This window comes from Nelusetta ayraudi, unplaced genomic scaffold (assembly GCF_046127955.1).
Source record: "Nelusetta ayraudi isolate G7.1 ecotype Tasmania unplaced genomic scaffold, CSIRO-AGI_Nayr_v1 ptg000050l, whole genome shotgun sequence".
In the NCBI taxonomy this organism is placed as follows: Eukaryota; Metazoa; Chordata; class Actinopteri; order Tetraodontiformes; family Monacanthidae; genus Nelusetta; species Nelusetta ayraudi.
This window is the reverse complement of record NW_027466100.1, coordinates 325710-341917: the sequence shown is the minus strand read 5'-3', so window position 1 is coordinate 341917 and position 16208 is coordinate 325710. Positions and strand designations below refer to the sequence as shown.

The window sequence follows — 16208 nt, the reverse complement described above, 5'->3', positions numbered from 1 at the left end:
CTGACAGGCAAGACGAGGTGGATGACTGTCTTTTGGAGGGGAGAACAAACCCCCTCCGCGTTAGAATGAAGCGGACTTTGACCAGTGGCTGCTCTCCTTTTCCTGCTCACTCACACCGGACATCGCGGCTGACAAGCGGAGTAGCTCGTCTGAAAGTCCCGGAAGTGCACAGACAGTCCGTGCATGTGTTGTGTGTAGCGGCTCGCAGAAGTTGTCGTCGCTGAAAGTGGCCTGGCGAGGTGAGGCGACGAGTTCTTTAACCAGTGTCGACTTGTTTCAAAAGCAATAATAACAAGGCTCCTGCCTCCAGACCACAAGGGTTAAAGATCAGTTGCGTAATTTAGCTTCTAAAAAGCGAAGCGAAGGGTTGTTGTTGTTGTTGTATGCAGTGCTGCAACTTGTTATGTAATATACATTTAAACAGAAACCAGTAAAAGTTTTTTTTGACTTTACATTGTCTATCTGTTCCTGCACATTTTGAAATCTGTCTGGTAAAATGCACGATTATTTTTTACACAAACTGATTCAAAATGCATCACATTAAATGCTCTCAATGTGATTTAGCTGCAGCAGCACGCATTGCAAAAACCACAGTGATCACTTGATAATATTTGCATCTTTAAATGGACATTTTCTGATTTTTTTGTTTTGTTTTGCCACATGTGGCACATCTTTTACCCTTTTCTCTGTTCAGCATGTCTGACGTGAAGATGTCAACGGGGAGCGTGCAGGTGGACGGCTGCAAAGCGCCACTGTTCTACAGACAGAGTGAGCCGGCCAGTGGGGAGGTGAAGATGTCGGTTCTGCTCCTGCACGGCATCCGCTTCTCTTCAGAAAACTGGCTCAACATCGGCACCCTGGAAGTTCTGGCAAAGTTGGCCTGCCGGGCTGTCGCCATCGACCTGCCAGGTGAATATAACTAAATGAATAGATCAGATAGTCTCGTGAACAAAAAAAAGGTCTTGCGTTTTGGACTTTATGCCTTGGAAAGCTGGACTTTTCTGTCCCATGATCTACCTACAGTTTTTCTTTCTTTCTTTTCTGTCCTTCAGTGGAGTGATTATTGATACCCTGTACACAGCATATTTAGCCCACTGTTTACAGCAGCCAGCCAAAGGCTTGTTTTCAGCTTCCTGTTGAAATTGATGCTTTGTTGGACTGTCTACATCATAGGTGTCAAACTCAAATTTGGCCTGCAGTGTAATATAGGCAAAACAACATCAACTAAATCACTACTAGAGCTGGCCCGCTGGTATTATGCAGCACATGTACCACTAATACTACAAAACCCAGAATGCTCTGCTGGCATTTGGCACATCAACCAAGACAGGATGTTAATTGAAGAATATCATTAGAACTCAATTGGTTTATTGTTGTTGCTTTATTTTTGAAATTTACATCGGAAGGCTGCAAATAAAAAAGAGGCATAAGAGTTTTTTTTTTTTTTTTCATTTGAAATTCAGTTTAGCGTGTGTGCAGTATTTAGGTTATTTTTGCTTGTTCCGGGTTCAGGTTGAAGCAAAACATCCATTTAAAAAGATTCACTGTAACACCTGCAGGAAGATTTGTTCAATAAATATCAACGTTGGCCCACGACTTTTTCCAAGTTTTACATTCTGGCCCACTGTGTGTTTGAGTTTGACACCCCTGGAATCTACATGTTTGGAAGTGACAGTTGCTAACAGTGGCCATGAGAGGGGAGCAACATCTTGGTGGTTAAATGACCACTGGAGTGTTATCAATGCCACATGTTGCTGTTAGGAATAATTATTAAAGTGAGTTTTGCATGATCGAGTGGTAAATTCAAACCGGACCACAGCAGGGAGGCTAATCAGATAAAATTCTTTTGAAGTGTGGTAGATGGGCCTTGACCACTTTCGGCCTCCATTACATCCATTCATAAGTTCACTACGATTCCACTATGTTAAAAATGAAAACTTCTCTGGCAAGTTTTCTGGGGTTTGTTTTTTTTTGTCGCTTTTAAGCGTATTGTGAGCGTTTAGTCACAAAGCAGCTCAGGGATACGCAGGCACATCCCGCCGGAGTGTCCAGATTGAGTCATCACGGAGTCCTATTTCTGACACAAACAAGAGCCTCTGTTTGCAGTCGCTGTGTTTAGAACGCCCGCGAGCACCCGCCGCTCTCACCACCCGCACCATCCGTCTCATCCCGGCCTGTCTGTAAATGTCCCCAGGACTGGGTCAGTCCAAGGCTGCCGAGGCCCCGGCAGCCGTCGGAGAACTGGCCCCTGCGGCCTTCCTGAGGGAGGTGTGCGAGCGTCTGAGCCTGGCGCCGGCGGTGGTGATCAGCCCCTCCCTCAGCGGGATGTACTCGCTTCCCTTCCTGCACCAGCACCAGGACCTGGTCCGAGCCTACGTGCCCGTGGCTCCCATCTGCACCGACAAATTCACGGCCGAGCAGTACCAGAGTGTCAAGGTACGAGGAAAGGTCACGTGCGGCTTTTCGTCTCCTGAGTGGCTCGTCCGTCCTTGGGCAATTATGAATGTCAGACGCATTTTCTGGACGTCTCCTCTGGAAAGAAAGAAATAAAGCTCATATTTCGTCCTAGCCATGGGTGGAGCAGATACCAGGCCACTTTGTTCTTTCTCGGGCGCCACTTCCTTTCATCCAGCTCCCAACTCTTTTCAGGATTAGGCGTCTTTGAAGGCGGCCCAGGTAGAGGTGAATCAGGCATGAAGGAGATGCGTTTGTTCTTGCAACGTACGGCCCCTTTAAAAAAAAAAAAACAAGGGGTTCCTCTGAGGTGAAAATGAGTAACACCTACATATCTCACGATTTCCGTGAGTGAGGGAGTGACTGGGCAAAAATAAATGAGCAGAGCCGCAGTGACACGAAGGTGCCTTGGGCCTCTGGTAAAATGGATATATATTGAAATCCGTATTCTTCAGTCTTTAGCTGTGATGCTGAATCACTAATTGGCAGGTTTGGAAGGGATTCAAAGTGTCCTCTTAGTGCCAGCATTGGCTGTGAGATGTAAGTTATCTCAGACTTCAGTGGCGTCGCCTCGCACCGTCAACTAGCCAGTAAACTTATGTTGAGTTTTGGCTTGCTGCTAAAGCTGATGCATTGTGGGAGCTCTCATTTGTTTGGAAGGGGACAACAGTTTTAGAAAATGATCTACAGCTAGGTTGGCTTCACCATGGCCGATATTTCAAAGAATTTAAACTTTCGCTTTCTGGTCATTTGAATGAATAATGTGGGGAAATGACAAAAAAAATGAATTTTTTGATTGCTCCCTTATTGTTAGTGAAGGCACTTTTTAACAACATGTCCACACATGTTATGTCTATTTCCTCACTCTTTTCTCAGGCCAAATGTTTTAGAATTTTTCTAAATGACTCGTTTTGAATTGAACTGTCTTTTGTATTCAAAATCCTAGTATCTTAACTTCTGTAGCCTCTCCGCTGCATGTTTGAAGGTGAAGTTTTCCCTCACCTGGAGCGTCTCGGCTTTCCGTCTCGACAGGTTCCGACTCTGATCGTCTATGGCGACCAGGACGTCGATCTCGGGAATCTGTCGCTCACCAACCTGAGCAATCTGGCCAATCACAAAGTGGTGGTGATGAAGGGGGCGGGGCATCCCTGTTACCTGGACGACCCGGACACCTGGCACAAGGCTCTCACAGACTTCCTCACGGCGTTGTGAAGGGTCACACTAATCACACTGAAGTGGTTCAGAGGTGCGAGGGGAAATCGCAATTTTATTGCAACATTATTGATCCAACACGTTGACCAAATGTTTGTTTTGCACTGTTCTGTTTTTTTTTTTTTTTAATATCATCCAGCATGACACTAGAGGAATTGTACAAGACATGCTTACAGCTAGCCGCTTTAGCATCAAGCACAGGGTCCAAAGGTAGAGCCACCGTCACTCATTGTTATATATTGATTCCTCAATCAGAAAGAGCACTTTCATGTGAAAGCCACTTTGATCAGCTTGCTGCGGTCATCATGAGCTCTAAAAGGCCTAAGTGTGACATTTAAGAAGGTCTTTTGCCGTAACATGGAAAAGAAAATGCATATGAATGTATTTGTTATACAAAAGTATACAAATAAACATCTGTTTTTGCTAATAATGAGCATTTGTATTGACATACCATGGGTCCACGTGCGTCTACTGTAGCCTAGAACGTTGATAGCTGAAGCTAAGGCCAGCAACGCCATACATAATTGGTGAACTGACATTACTGCGTTCTCACCACTAGATGTCACTGAATGTGACACTCCGGTCCTTGAAATGATCCGATGCCGTTTTAAAGCGATGCTATGCTACTGAACTCGAATGTCCCCGTCCCTCCGAACTTCAAAGAGCAAACACAGCAGGCCAAAGTGAAGTGAAAAATATGAACATTATTTAATAACTGATTCTCTGTAATAAACGATTTGAAAATATCTTACAAGGAGTCACAGACACAATATCTTACAAATTTTTGCCCTCTTTTTTTTCTTTTAAGCTTTATCTGTACAAAAGAATGGAGCGACATGGACAAGTGCCCAGAAAAAAGAAGGAACTAAATCTCCACCCACGCTGACACTCACACTCACACAAAAAAATAAAATAAACAAACCATTTAAAACATTTGGACTTCAGATCTCAAACTTACCAACAGTGCTGTATTCCTATAGATATATATATATTTTTGAACTTCACTTAAAGTTCGACTGATTTTATTATTCATTTTTTTTCTCTAAATGTTTCCTTTTTTTTTTTTTGTTTTAAATCACACACTTGTCAAACATTGTCACATAGCACCAGACTACAGACTACAGATTCACATACACACGTGTCTTTCCCAAAGAGACGCACTGACACAGACGCAGCCAGGGGGTCGAGAGGCGGTCCCAAAATGCTTTCCTAGGCATGGATCTTAAAGCTGACCTGTCCCTCTTTCCCCCTGAGCCGCTTCGAGTTTCTTTTTTTTTTCCTCTTTTTTTGGCAAAAGTAAATTTGTCAAACCACAGTAATCACATGTGTCCCTTTACAGATGTTTATTTTATTTTTTTATCCTATCCCTTCCTCCAATTGATATTCTCACAGAAGCATCACCACGTTGATTCTCCCCCCCACCCCCCACCTCCACCGCCGCCTTCAGTACGACAGGCCCGTGCTGCTCTGTGGAGACCCACTCCCTGAGCTTCCCTCTGACATTCCACCCGCTAGCCTCCCTCGCAAAGCAATCCTGACACCTGGGAAGTGACGTCCTGGGCTTCCTACTGCCTGGTGCTTGACATCTCTGTTGGATATGAAGAAAAACGCCCTAAATGTTTACTTGAAGGTCGGTGGTGTGCGAGTGTGAGCGCGTGTGTGTGCGTAATGCGACGTCAGGGTGCAAAGAATCAGGAAGGAGGGGAAAGTTGAAGGGTGCTCGGCTGCAGACGGTGGAAACGGCGACGGAACCGATGGCACGCGACTCGGGCAGACCGAAGCCAGGAGAGTCGGACTGGGTGTGGCCCAGCAGGCAGGAGGAGCCTGATGGGGAAACGCACCACCTTAATGTTTTGACTGCGAGAGGCAGATTATTTTTGTGGGCTTTTTTTTTTTTTTTTTTTTTGTAGTTTACAGTTACTGTGCCAACACGTTCATCACACCAAACAGTGCTGACAGGTGTGCAGCAGAGGTTCAGCTCGGGTCGACCCACCTTAGCGCCGCGGGCAAAGCCTAGGCGAGCTGTTTCAGACTCTTATCTGCCGTCAGGCGTCGAGTCATCATGAATAATTCAAAAACGTGGAGATGCGAATAAAAAAGGAAACAAAATGACGTCAGAGATCACGAGACTAAAAAAAAAAAAAAAAAAAAAAAAGATTTTGGATCCGTTTTCTGTTTGTGTGTGTGTGTGTGTGTGTGTGTGTGAGGGAGGGGGAGCTCCATACTGAATAACACTAAGGCATTTTATAGAGGCTTTCGTTAATTGCGTTGCACGTGAAGCGGAACACACTGATGAGCTACACATTCTTCTGGACTCCTCTGCTCCCCAAGATGAACTCGTAGGCAGGCCGATGGTTTGAAATACAAGATTCTTCATCTAAAATCTTTTTTTTTTTTTTTAACCTGCCCTTATAATTATTATTGTTATCATTCTTTTGAAAACAACTTCAGCGACACATTTCAACACAGGAACAAGAAAAAAAATAAACGAAAGAAAAAACAAAAAACAAACGGCTACGCTACCCTCACTGTCAGCCCTCAAGCACTCCAAGCATCTCATTTAAAACACATTCCCCCTTTGAGGGTTGCTAACGGCAACACGCACGCACGCACGCACACAGTTCAGGCAGAGTTAGAGCAGTCAGGTGGCCCCCAAAGGTTGCTGTATACCTATGTGTGGTGTGTCATAGCTCTATAGACGGCCCTGCAAAGGAACAGTATGGTTACTCCATGTGATGGCAGTCTGGTGAGGTCACAGCCGGGAGGCCAAATACTGAAGCCAGAGCTCATTCTGTAGCAGGTCTGCTCTCGCAGGTCACTATACAGTCACTTTACACTCATACAGCCATTGTGGTCCAAAACAAAGTGCGTCAAGGCACTAATAAAAACAGAACCGGCTCCTAAACACGGGAGTCTAGATGAGTTTGTTTTTTGTTTTGTTTTTTACACATAGTGAGGATCAAAGACGGCAAAACCATAATTGACAGGTTGACAAGCGAACTTGGACACGGACCCCCCCCCCCAAATTCAGTCGCCTCTCCTGCACTTTTGTTGGGAATACTGATGAGCCCCTATCCCAAAGCAGCGAATGGTTTCGAAGTTTGAACAGCATCAGTCAAAGACAATCCCTCCACACTTCAAACAAAAGAAAAAGAAGACGAGCGAGCAGCTCTGTGAAAGTCATGAGGCAGAGACCTTGGTGTAGAAAACCATGATCTGCAGTCTAGGTCGAGGTTACTGGAGGAGCCTCGCGAGGATTGGCAGAGGTGAGCTATCGCATCAGAGAGCACAGGGGGTTCTGTTTTTTTTTTTTTTTTAAATCCCTAAACTTCAGTTCACACCAGAGGTCAGAAAGGTCGAATCGCCCCGACGGAGAAACGGCGCACGACATCGACGACGGCGCTCCGACGCCGATTCGTAATGTGCAGCTTCTGACCGCCAAGTGGTGGGTTTTAAAATGAGAAAGGACCACCGCAAAATGTCGAATGGTGCGATTGCAGTCACCTTCGCACATCGTCCACTTCCAGAGCGCCACTGTGGCACCAGGAGCTGCACAAAACCAAGCGGCGCTCGGCCTCCGTCTTTCTCCTCATGGTTTTCCTCCCAAAAAAATCTAAATCAGAAGCCGTTTCCTCCTCATGTTTTGGCTATAAAAATAAGACCACATGAAAGTCTATCTCATTTTGGCAAGTAGATATAGTGCATAAATGAATTCTTTTTTAACACCTAACAACTTCCTTTCAAATCAAAAAGTTAGTATACTGTAATGTTTGGAATACTTATCACTTCAGGTTTTTTTTTTTTTCTCAACTTGACATTTTGTATACGTGACAGTTCTTCTTCTTCTTCTTTTTTTTTTTTTTTTTTTTTTTTTTTAACTTCTATGGCGGCTATAACAGGCGGAATGATCCTCGACAGAGCGGCGAGACTCTGGGATGAGGGAGAGAAGAAGAAGCAGTCCCATCGACGGACGGACGGACGGACGGACGGCCGGAAGCGGTCGGCCTCCGATCTCAAGTCTGCATGAAGCAACGGTTGTCTGGAGACGACGCTAACGCTTCCTCTCGTCCCCCTCGCTTGTCAGGACGGCGCCGGCGGGGGTCGGAGGGTTCTGGAGCTGCTTTATTTTGTCCTTTTTTTTTTTTTTTTCTTCTGATGTTGCATCTGACGACTGGGGCGGTCGGGCGCCGCCGGATCTTCTTCCTGCGGATGGACGGTTAACTGGCTTGAGGACACGAACATCTTGGCTGTTGCCACTAAGCGACACAAACTGAAGCGAGCTGGGTTAGCGCGGCGCTCAGGGCTTCCGACTTGCGCTGATGAGAAGTCCCATTAATACCTAGCACTATATCGGGGGCTGTAAGGGGAGGGTCTGGGGTTGGGGGGGTGGGGGTGGGGGGGGTTAGATCTGGACAAAGAGTTTGGGAGGAGTCGAGGGAGGTTAAGTGGAGGAGAAGGTGTTGTTTAGTGTAGTAGAGAGTAAATGTTTGGGGCGACGGCTGGGTACAGCAGGAGCAGCTGGACGAGCAGCAGGGTGACGAGAGACGGACGGAAGGAGTGACCTCGTCCGCAGTCTGACGTGTTCTCCTGCAGGGGGACAGGAAGGAAGTCAGAGTTAGCGGGCGTCACAGTAACACGCAAGGGAGCGTTAAAGGCCCAGTGTGTAGGGGTGAGGGGCCCCTAGTGGCAAGAAGGCAAATTGCAAAAAACAAATAAAAAAATTGTGCACTTCCACAATAAAATTCCCTCATCATATTCCCATATATTTACTGAAAGAAGCTGATGTATTTCAGGAAATAGAATATCTGTTTAGAAAAGCATCATTTTAATATTACTTTTACCAGTTTTGTCTGTGTGTTTAAAATGAAAGCAAGCATCCATCTAACTTTGTTCTTGTTATTTAAATGTTTAAAAATTTGTATAGAAAGCGCAAACATAATGCTTTACTCCTCATGATCTATCTATACTAACTAAGTCTTCCACCAGCAGGAGACAATACAAACCCCCTCCCCACATATTATGTGATAGATAGATGGATAGATAGATGGGTAGATAGACAGATTGGTAGATATATAGATATACAGATGGTAGAATAAACAGACAGATGGGTAGATGGATAAATAGATAGATCGACTTAACTAAACCCAGGCTGGAAAATTACAGGAATGTTTGTCATATGATCAAGAAGAGCCGGATGTTCAAGGTTAAAACTAAAGGTAGAAAACTAACTAACTGTTTTAACTATGGTTGAAACACTTACAGTGTGCACCACCAGTATGGTAACTAATCATTACAGGGCCATGGGCACAATGTCATTCTGCTAAGAGCAGCCCTGTGGGCACTGGCACTAGTGGCCACGAGCAAACATCAAAATGCATGTTATAAGTAGAAAGATGACCGCGAATCTGTGAACATTGTCGTGTTGTATCAAAAGCACACATTGTGGCAGTCTTACGGTGGCATTGTTGTCAAAGCAGGTGGAGGGGCCTTTCCGGTAGCGTGGCACAATCACTTCTTGACACGGATTCTCCACAGTGTCTGAAAATACACTCATTAAGGAGAATTGGAACATTTTTTTTTTTTTTAGGTCCAAGCGGTTTTGTAACGTTTTCAACATCGCCGCCCACGCGAGTCCTCGCGCTTCAAAGGTCATCTTTCACTGCTGCAAAAAAACCCCCCAAAAACACAAAAACAAAAAAACTGGCGATGGTTTAAGACAAACAAAACCTTTTCTACAGGCCTGCTTCGGCTGCACAGCGCGGAAGGATACGCTCCACCTCATCCTGGGAGAGCTTCTCTATCTCGCAGGTGGTGCACTGCATCTTCTCCGCCACCACAAACAGCAGGTTGGTGTTGTTTATCCTCTTGGCGTGAATCAGCCTGCGAGGGGACGCAAAACTCTGCATGAGCCACGCGCCGCCGAACCCCCCCAACCCCCCCCTGGCCCCGACGACATCACAGCCTCGTCTGTTAACGGGTGGCTGGGATTCACGAGCGCCTCTCGGCGGCTCGCGCAGCCAATGATGCGACAATTTCATCAGAGGTTTAATCACCGGCGGAATTTATTAGCTGCGATGAATCTGAGGTACCTTGCAAAGCGACTGCGTGTCTCAGTGTGTGTGTGTGTGTGTGTGTGCGTGCGTGTGTGTGTGCGTACCTGGAGCAGTTGCCACAGTCTTGCAGTATGTTGTAAGAGCTGCTGAGATTACTGAAGTAGTACTGCGTCTGGAGCGTAATGCAGCTCCGCTCCTTGGAGTCAAACCCTTCGGCGCGCACCTCGTCTGCAGCGTCGAGATGAAAGCGGCCGTCAGGAGTGATTTAGGAGGAATGGATTTCGAGTTTACCATTTTTTTTATTATTATTATTATTTAAAGAGCTGCATCACATTGTTTGCATCACCGGGCTTGGATGAAAAGTAGAAATCTCATTGATGTGGGAGCTTTCCAAGAAAACCTAAATTTTACTTTGATTTAATCCAGTTTTAGTGCACTTTACTCATGCATTAAGTTTGCTTATCACGTTACACAAAAAGTAGCATTAAATGGTGACAATGTTAAAACGATTCCAGTCAGGGGACGCGACTTTTTGCTCTTTATTCACACTGAACGCGGACATAATGAGCTCGTTGTCTGTCCCTTCAACTCATGCAAGACAGCGGGAAGAGTTCACCGCCGCATCTTTCCTCGCACCCACCTCTGACGAACCAGCTCTGATAAGCCAGCCCGTATATAAACTGCTGGAACAAGGACCTGCGGAGACAAGCAGTCAAATGAATCTTCATCATGGGAGAATTGTTGGCTGATTTGACAGGGGACACACAGTCCAAGCAAAACAGCGTTTCATCTTTCTACTCACCAAGCAGCTGCTGACGTCCACCAGGCTATGTTGACGAAATCCACAATAGTGGGCTGTGGAGAATAACAGCGAACCGTGACGCAGGGAGCTGACCCCGATCTATTGGTCAAGTGCGACGGCGGCGCCTCTCACCACAAAAACCCCTCTGGGCGCCGCGCCGGTTTCGCTGTTGGGCAGCCGCTCGCACACCGACTGGTAGTCCAAGGACTGCTTGCGGTTGTAGAAGGAGTTGTTGTAGAGGGCGTACATCAGGTCGGAGTTGACGTCGCTGAAGAACATCCCCACCTGGAGGGGAGAGGAGACGCGGGACAATGAGGGAGAAGACGAACTGAACATCCTGCACGACCCGACCCAGCCCGACCCGTCCACGAAGAGCTGTGGCTGAGGGGCAGCACCGTCAGCCAGGGGCTGAACGGAGAGGTTCAGATTGTGCAACAGTGCCAAATGAAATTAAACAGAACGTGCACGTGCGCGCGCGCACGCACGCACACACACACACACACACACACACACGCACACACACACACAGTCCTCGCCCTTTAATTAGGCCAAAGGTTTTTATCTTTATTGTTGTCTTAATTGTTCCTTGTTGTTGTTGCTGCTATTGCACAAAGAACAGTCACACTGTTACCGTATTGTTTGTATCTGTTGCTGTTCTGACGCCACAAATTCTCCACTTGGGGAATCGATAAAGTTTATTCAATTCAATTCAATACGAGATATCTGGATATTCCACCAGCATTTTAAATCTGGGAGGAAAATAAATCTTTTCTTTCTTTCATTTAAATTGCTGCGTAGTTGTCCTAAAGGTGAACGCAGCAGTGATAATGACGTGCACGGCAACGTTTACGATCGTCCCATAGGTGGAGTGGACCTGTGGGGAAACCTCACCCTGTTCCAGTCTTCCTTCTGATTGGACATGATTAAGAATCCACCGTCGTCGATCAGGTAGCACAGGAGCTCCTGCACGGAGAGACAGAGTGGAGTGAGCGCGCTCAGAAGAACACGCTAGTGCATGCTCAGCTCCAGTCAATTGGTGGTGGGCAGGTTAAAAAAAGAAAGAGGAAAAGGAAAAAAAAAAGGGGAAAAAGAAAGAAAAAAAGAGAAAAAAAGAAAGAAAAAAAGGAGAAAAAAGAAAAAAGGCAAAGAAAAAAGAAAAAAAAGGAGCTGAATGTGCTAAGAAGAACACAGTGCACTTTCAGCTCCAGTCAACTGGTGAACGGGTTAAAAAAAAATCACGAGGAAAAGGAAAAAAAAAGAAAAAAATGAGAAAGAAAAAAAAAGAAAAAAAAGAAGAAAAAAGAGGAATAAAATAAAATAAAATAAAAATAAATAAATAGATTAAAAAAAAGACTCACTTCACTGTTGGCTTCGCAGTCCATCTCACAGGCCCTGTTTGGGCCGCACTGAAACACGGAAACAGTTTGTCAGTTAGCAGCTTAGGAACACTTGAAGGTGTCGGGAAAAAAAATGCACGGTCTGCGCGGGTGCATTTACTGTGCTGGAGCCTGTGCGGCCGTCTGTGTGGTTGCTGGCGAGGATCTTGAACTTATCCGTCCAGGCTTCCAGGTCTAGCTTCACTCCGACCACTGGGTGAGCGATCATTAGAGAGATAAGTGAGCAAAGATTTGCAAGAAAAACCCCGCAGCTTCGTCTCCGCCGCCGCCGCCGCTGCTATTTCCTTCATCTCAGTCCGGCAGCGGGAGCAGGATTTGCCGTCTCACCCGCAGGTTTAATGGTCTTCCCCCCGACCGTGATCTCCACCGCCGTGCTGACCAGGACCCCTATGGTGTCGTTCTCCGGGTTCAACAGCTCGTCCCTGGCTTTAAGAGGAAAAACAAATAGGAAATGGGGGAGGTGGCAAGGTTAGAAATACAAGTGTCTCCACGTGAGACCTGGAAGCCGGAAGAGCGAGCGCGTGACTCACCCGTTCGATAAGGCGCTCGGAAAATGTAGCCCTTGTTGTCGAGGCTGCGCCGGTAGTAGCTGGCGTTGAAGGGCTCGGGGTCTTCCTCCCAGGATTCCGCAGCCCTGAGGTTTAAGAGCAGCAACAAGAGAATGAATCAAAAGACACAGAGGGGGGGGGGGCGAAAAACCCAGCCCATAATGGTCAGCACACGTACTTGTTGGGGAACACTCTCGTAATTCCTCCGTCTGTTGCGGCGAACACGGCCAGGAAACCGTATCTGAAAGTCGGGATGAAGACGGGTGAGAGGAAGTAATTGACAGTCGCGTTCAAATACTGGATTCCGCTCTTTTCGCCTCGGTGTGGGCAAAACTGCACTCACGTGTTCAAGTCTTTGTTCTTCCACACCTTGTCGACCAGCTGCCGGATGATGCCGGTGTCCAGGATGAGGTTGTGAAGGAGCAGGCTGTCACCTGAACACATCGTCGGAGGCGGAAGGTTAACAGCCGTCAGAATACTCCCGAGCAAAGAAGAAGAAGTACATACAGTAACAGGTACAAAGAATACATAATAAAATAGGGAAAACAATGATTTCATTTACTCAATTCATTCTTGTATTCATTATTTTGACCAGATTTTTTTTTTATGAATAAAGGCTGAACAGAAGCAAAATCAAGAGACAAAAGAGGCTGAAATACAGAAATAACAAATACAAAATACTTGTCCTTATATGTCAAAACAGAAAAAGGCTGATATAATGGAAGTGCGCGACATCAGGAAGGAAGTTGCTGCAGTCAAATAGATATATACAAAACCACACCACTAGATGGTGCAGTTGTGAAATGGATGCGCACCAAAACAAACCAGTGCCAGCACGTCCTCACTGGCCTCCAGCGTTGCGAGCACTAAAAAGACCATGACTGTTTTGTGCACAATGGACAGACCAGCTAAGTACATCATATGTCAAGAGACGGGGGTGGGGGTTTGGCTGTATTGTTTTATCTTTATTTTTTAAAGATTAAATTACAATTTAAGCTAGCAGTTTCGCAGGCTAATGCTACCATTAGCGGTAGCAGCTTCCATTGATTCCATTGAGAGAATGCCACGTGTAGCAGCAGCACTGGTTCATTTCAGTTGTAGGTGACAGCATGTCAGGCCTCCTGCACACCAGACTGGACTATCAAGGTCTTTTAAACTACAAACATGGGCGTAAATGAAAAGAGAGGGAAAAGGAAAAAAAAGAGGAAAAAAAAGAGGGAAACTCACATTGTTTGGAGTCTGGCGTCACCTTTTCCATGAGAGCGATGAAGTTGAGCAGGAACTCGGTGTTGTTGTAGGACAGTTCCAGATCATTGCAATACTCCCTGGGGAACAGACAAGGCATCGCCACGTAAAAAAAAACATTGCCATTCAACATTTATACTCTGTCTCATTCTCACACTGCACTGCGAGATGCAACACAAAGTGGATATGCAGAAGCAGAATTGACATTGGATACCAACGTGTGAGGCATGCGTGTCTTAAAAACTCCATGGCAAAAAAAACAAAACAAAACAAAAAATTTGGCCGATGATCTCAACGCAACGGCGCGGCTCATCCCAGTGAAAGAGTGATTTTATTAGACGGCTCATGCACAGCGTAGATGCGCATTTAGTATTGGAATGTCCATTTCATCTTTCTCTTGTTGGTGAATCACACTGAAAATAGAAACAAGAGCTGTGCCCCATGTTGCGTACCTCCTTTAGCATTACTGTACGCAGCGTCTTCATCTGCAAATTACACCAGGGTAAAAGCAGCATAGACAACTTTTTTTTTCCTTTCTTAAATCCAATGCACAACACAACATTAGCACCTGCTAAAGCGCCACCAAAGCTAAGGAGCATGTTAGCCTACTAGTGGATACTAACCACTAAGCTAGCATGCTCATGCCATTAGCCACAGCACTGATTATTGATTATAATAATACATCTTCACTCACACTTCTCAGTGTGAATGCACTTTCCACATTTGTTCACTCCACTCATTAAGTGCTCCTCTCAAAAGTACGCAAATTGGGGCACAACTTTAGCCACTCAACAGTCACAAGGAGACAGAAACAAGTGGCAGCATGCAGAGATTAAACACAGACTCTGACATCTTAATCCAACAAGGACAGTCACTCTGAACATGTGGCTTGCAATGAAAAGTCAGAGAGTGAAACCAGCCACTCCCTCACAGTACAACTCAACACCACACCAGAGCAGACAGAAGACCAAAAACACAGACACGGACAAAAAGAAAACTCAAAAGAGTGATGGCCACCAACGACAACAAGCACTCACACACAGGGCTACCTGGGAGCAATGAATACATGTCCTTCAGACTCAAAACTGTTTGGCAGCAGTGATTCAAAATCTGCAACAGAAAGGGGAGATTATCCAGAAAGAGCAGTGGGAAGAGCAGCAGTGGGGGCTTCGTGGGTGAACAGCGGCTGTTTCTTCAGAGGTGTGTGTGGGGGGGGGTGGGACGCAAAGAGGGAGTTCACCATAGCAAAACAGAGGCACCATGGGAACATTAGCGTTAGCCAAGATGGCGCCTGAAAACACAACCTGACTCTCGATGGGCGGCTGATTTGGTTTGACAAGCACCCGCAGCTTCTCTCCTTGCTTTCTTTTTTGGGTTCAACAAATTTTTTTTTTCATTATTATTTTTTTTTCCCCAATTTAGCCGGGTTCCATTCTAGCAACGTTTTTTTGGGATGCCCGAGAACTGACTTTTGGAGGCGCCAAGCAAGTTCTCGGACAGTTCGAACACGCCGAGTGCTTGTGAGTCAGGGAGGCGTCAACGTGGCCAACTGTTGCAAAGGGGAGGTGGGTGAGAAGTCCTGATGGAAGGTGGTGGTCACCCCTCAGACTGGCAGAGGGAGGTGGGGGGCGGCGGCCCGGGAGACTCGCAATCAGAGGAAGTGCATTGCATTGTGAAGGGCACGTCGAGGGGCAACTTTGCAGACGGAGCACAGATGAAACTGGACGGTTGGGGTTTCATTTCTTTATTTATTTTCGAGAGCTGGAATAGAGTGCCCAGGTAGTCTCCGCCCACAATGCCGTGCACATCCGGGGGTCACTGTAGTCCACTGAGGAAGTGGCGGGCCGTGGCCCTGACAGTCTGAGGGGTGAGACGGGTGGGGGCAGGGGGAGGGACAAGCCGATGGAGACAGGTGGGAAACGGGGGTGACGACGCCTGGCCGCCGGGGGGAGGGACCATGGCGGGCGGGGCTTAGCTCGGCCCTGGATGGGCGACGATCTGACTGTCGTGCTAGCTCACGAACCTGACGAGCTTTTACTGTCTTGATCAGCGATGCCATCAAGTCAACAGCGGTTTCGCTGTGCGTACTGACAACAATGGTGCAGCTGCAGGAAGTGAATCACGTCAAGCTGCTTCGAGTGATTCAACTCAGCGACAGCGCCTTCATAAGAACATTACGACCTTACACGCTAACTCTTCATTAGAATCTGGTCGGCCTGCCATTCTCGGAATGACTTTTCTCTGACCTTTCTTTATATTTCCCCCGCTGTTAATATTTATTTATTTTTTTCTCATTTTGACGTGGCTTTACTAATGGGCTCTGTCAGAGAAGATTGGGGGACATAGAGAGAGCAATGGTGGCTAAGGAGGAGGGAATCTGGGTAGAGGAATGAGAGGAGGAGTGAAAGGTGATCAGAGAAGGAGGGAGGAGGCGGACGCGGCCTGCGTGGAGCCGCCCAGGAGGAAAGGATTAGGAGGAGGTGAAAGAGGGCAGAGG

The 16208-nt window shown here is 46.5% G+C and overlaps 2 protein-coding genes across 3 annotated transcripts in view; one reads left to right on the top strand and one right to left on the bottom strand.

Annotated features, from left to right (window-relative positions):
- Positions 1–18: 18 nt before the first annotated feature.
- abhd14b (abhydrolase domain containing 14B) lies at positions 19–4579 on the top strand. The gene is made up of 4 exons (XM_076037194.1): positions 19–239; positions 695–909; positions 2195–2436; positions 3487–4579. Exons 2-4 carry the CDS (start codon positions 696–698, stop codon positions 3664–3666), a joined length of 636 nt encoding a protein of 211 aa, XP_075893309.1. The 5' UTR covers positions 19–239; position 695; the 3' UTR covers positions 3667–4579.
- Positions 4351–16208, bottom strand: part of cacna2d2a (calcium channel, voltage-dependent, alpha 2/delta subunit 2a) — a 159970-nt gene continuing 148112 nt past the window's right edge. For both annotated transcript variants that reach the window (XM_076037164.1, XM_076037165.1), the window contains 16 exons: positions 14761–14821; positions 13694–13791; positions 12810–12900; positions 12645–12707; positions 12449–12552; positions 12246–12344; positions 12019–12110; positions 11880–11927; positions 11413–11484; positions 10654–10806; positions 10522–10574; positions 10360–10415; positions 9824–9947; positions 9437–9546; positions 9122–9204; positions 4351–8253 (listed from right to left, as the gene is read on the bottom strand). In XM_076037164.1, the coding sequence (XP_075893279.1) occupies positions 8131–8253; positions 9122–9204; positions 9437–9546; positions 9824–9947; positions 10360–10415; positions 10522–10574; positions 10654–10806; positions 11413–11484; positions 11880–11927; positions 12019–12110; positions 12246–12344; positions 12449–12552; positions 12645–12707; positions 12810–12900; positions 13694–13791; positions 14761–14821 (1430 nt within the window). In that variant the 3' untranslated portion in view covers positions 4351–8130. The remainder of the gene's footprint in view (positions 8254–9121; positions 9205–9436; positions 9547–9823; positions 9948–10359; positions 10416–10521; positions 10575–10653; positions 10807–11412; positions 11485–11879; positions 11928–12018; positions 12111–12245; positions 12345–12448; positions 12553–12644; positions 12708–12809; positions 12901–13693; positions 13792–14760; positions 14822–16208) is intronic.